This window comes from Orycteropus afer, unplaced genomic scaffold (genome assembly GCF_000298275.1).
Source record: "Orycteropus afer afer isolate SDZICR_OR568_19922 unplaced genomic scaffold, OryAfe1.0 scaffold00174, whole genome shotgun sequence".
Taxonomy (NCBI): domain Eukaryota; kingdom Metazoa; phylum Chordata; class Mammalia; order Tubulidentata; family Orycteropodidae; genus Orycteropus; species Orycteropus afer.
Genome location: NW_006921761.1, coordinates 3,344,201 through 3,346,534, shown reverse-complemented (window position 1 = coordinate 3,346,534; position 2,334 = coordinate 3,344,201). Strand labels below are relative to the sequence as shown.

General features: G+C 58.4%; 1 protein-coding gene across 1 annotated transcript; it reads right to left on the bottom strand.

The window, feature by feature from the left end:
* Positions 1-231: 231 nt before the first annotated feature.
* On the bottom strand, positions 232-1,167 carry LOC103202180 (olfactory receptor 13J1). The gene is given in 1 exon segment (XM_007947009.2): positions 232-1,167. A coding segment is annotated over 1 exon segment (936 nt).
* Positions 1,168-2,334: the final 1,167 nt, after the last annotated feature.

Sequence of the window (2,334 nt, the reverse complement as noted above, 5' to 3'; positions counted from 1 at the left end):
GGAATTGATGCTGAGATCTGCCCTCGGGCAATACTAGAGGAAGGAGCAAAAGGCCCATTTATGAGCTATCTCTGTGGCAAGCTCAGTGGGACTTGGTGTCCCCTTCTGGGGACTTTCTGAGAATAAGACACTGGACCCACGTCCTCGCTCCCCATCGCAGCCTCACTGAAGGCAAGTGATGGCCTCTCCTACTTACTTGAGACTCCCATCAATGCTGAGCCCTGCCCTGCCTCACCTGGAGGTCCAGCTCCTGCCCCACACCTTCCTGGCAGCCGCCTGCACCTCCCTGTTCCTCAGGCTGTAGATGACAGGATTCAGCATGGGCGCGACCACAGCATAGAGGACGGTGAAGACCTCATCGGAGATGTGGGCCTCCTTGCTCTTGGGCGTCATGTACGTGTGGGTGACAGCGCCGTACTAGAGCACCACCACGGCCAGGTGCGCTGAGCAGGTGGAGAAGGCCTTGTGGCGGCCTGCAGCCAAGGGCACCTTCAGGACGGTGACCAGGATGAGACCGTAGGAGAGGCAGATGAGGGACAGGGGTATGGGCAGCAGCAGAACGCTGCCCGCCAGCAGGAAGGCCTCGCTGAGTGACGCGTCGCCACACGCCAGCTTCAGCACTGGCAGGATCTCGCAGGTGAAGTGGCTGACCACGCGGTGGCCGCAGAAGGGCAGCCTCATGGCCATGACCGTCTCAGTCACTGACTTGAGGAGGGAGAAGGCCCAAGCGGCTCCCACCAGCAGCAGGCAGAGCTGGCGTCTCATGAGCACAGGGTACTGGAGTGGCCGGCAGATGGCCAGGTAGCGATCGTAGGCCATGACGACGAGCAGCAGACACGCCGTGGAGCCCGTGGACAGGCTGAGACACATCTGGACCGCACAGCCGGCGAAGGAGATGGTCTTCCGGGTGCACAGGGCGTGGACCAGCGTCAGCGGCACAAATGAGGACGTGTAGCAGATGTCCAGGATGGCGAGGTTGCCCAGGCAGAAGTACGTGGGCGTGTGCGGGCGGGAGTCCAGCACGCTCGCTGCCACGATGGCTGAGTTCCCCGGCAGGGTCACCAGGTACATGGCTGAGCACAGTGGGAGCAGCGGCCGCTCCAGGCCCGGGTAGGCAGAGAATCCTTTCAGAAGGAACTCAGAGAGCCCTGTGCGGTTGAGCGCCATCTGCAGGGCTGGGAGAGGCTCATGCTGCGGAGGAAGGACGGGAGGCAGAGTCGTGGGGAGCTCACAGAGCCTCCTGTGGGAGGAGGCAGACTGCTAGGTTCGTCTGCAGCTCCGTGACTCTAGGTAGTCTCCTGAGCCTCCCTGGGCCTCAGTTTGTCCACCTGCCAAGAAAGAAGGACTGATTTCAGTCAGCGTTTCCGGAAGAGAGTGCTAATGTGAAACGCTGGTGGGCAACCTGAAAATAAACTTGAGGAAACAGAGTCAATCAAATATAAGTCAAGCTCTATATACAGTATGCTGTGCTCGGCAAATCCGTTTGGCCATGGACCCTCCTTTCACAGAACACCGTCACCCTTCTGCAGATCAGCGTTCCAAGAGCACGGTTCGGGCAACAATTGGTCGGAATAGAGGTCCTCACGCTTCAGCTGCTTCAGAATCTCCCGGAGGCTCTGTGAAAACACACATGGCTGGTTCCACCCTAGACTTTCTGCTCAGTAGGCCTGCGGAGGTACCTTGGATGCTGAGGGTCCTCCTGGCTTTGAGGATGCCTCTGAGCCATCGCTTATGCTGTTCCCATGGTCAGAAATGTCCTTCTTTGTCCCGCAGGCTATAGAGATCTGGCGTATCTCTTCAGTCCAGCTCGGATCTTCACGCACAAAGCTTACACTGTGCCTCGGGCCGGAGGGGCTGCTGGCCTCTAAGCCCGTCGGTTGAGCCATCACCTGTCCTCCAAGGCCTGCTCCCTCAGTCATTGTACGTGCACTGAACCTTCAGAATCTGCCTCCCCCATCCACTGCCAGTGCTGTTTTCTCAGGCCTGAGCCAGGGCTGCGTGGCCTCAGGAACTCCTTGGACATCAGCATGGGAAGCACCCTGAGGAGTCAACCTGGTGAGTCTCTGTTCCGGTTTCCTGGTGCCGCTCTAACAGAAATATACCACAAATGGCATGGCCTTACAAACAGAGTTTATTCTTACAATGTGGAGGCTTTAAGTCCAAGTTCAAAGTGCCAGGCTCTAGGGGCTGAGTGAAAGCCCCTCAACCTTGGGGTCTAGCTCCACTTCCTGCTCCCGGCCCACTGGAGCTAGAGGCGTTTCTTCACTCAGACAGCTGCTGGCTGCTGAGACTGACAAGCCCCAAGGTTGACAAGTAAAAAGGCACAGTCCCGAT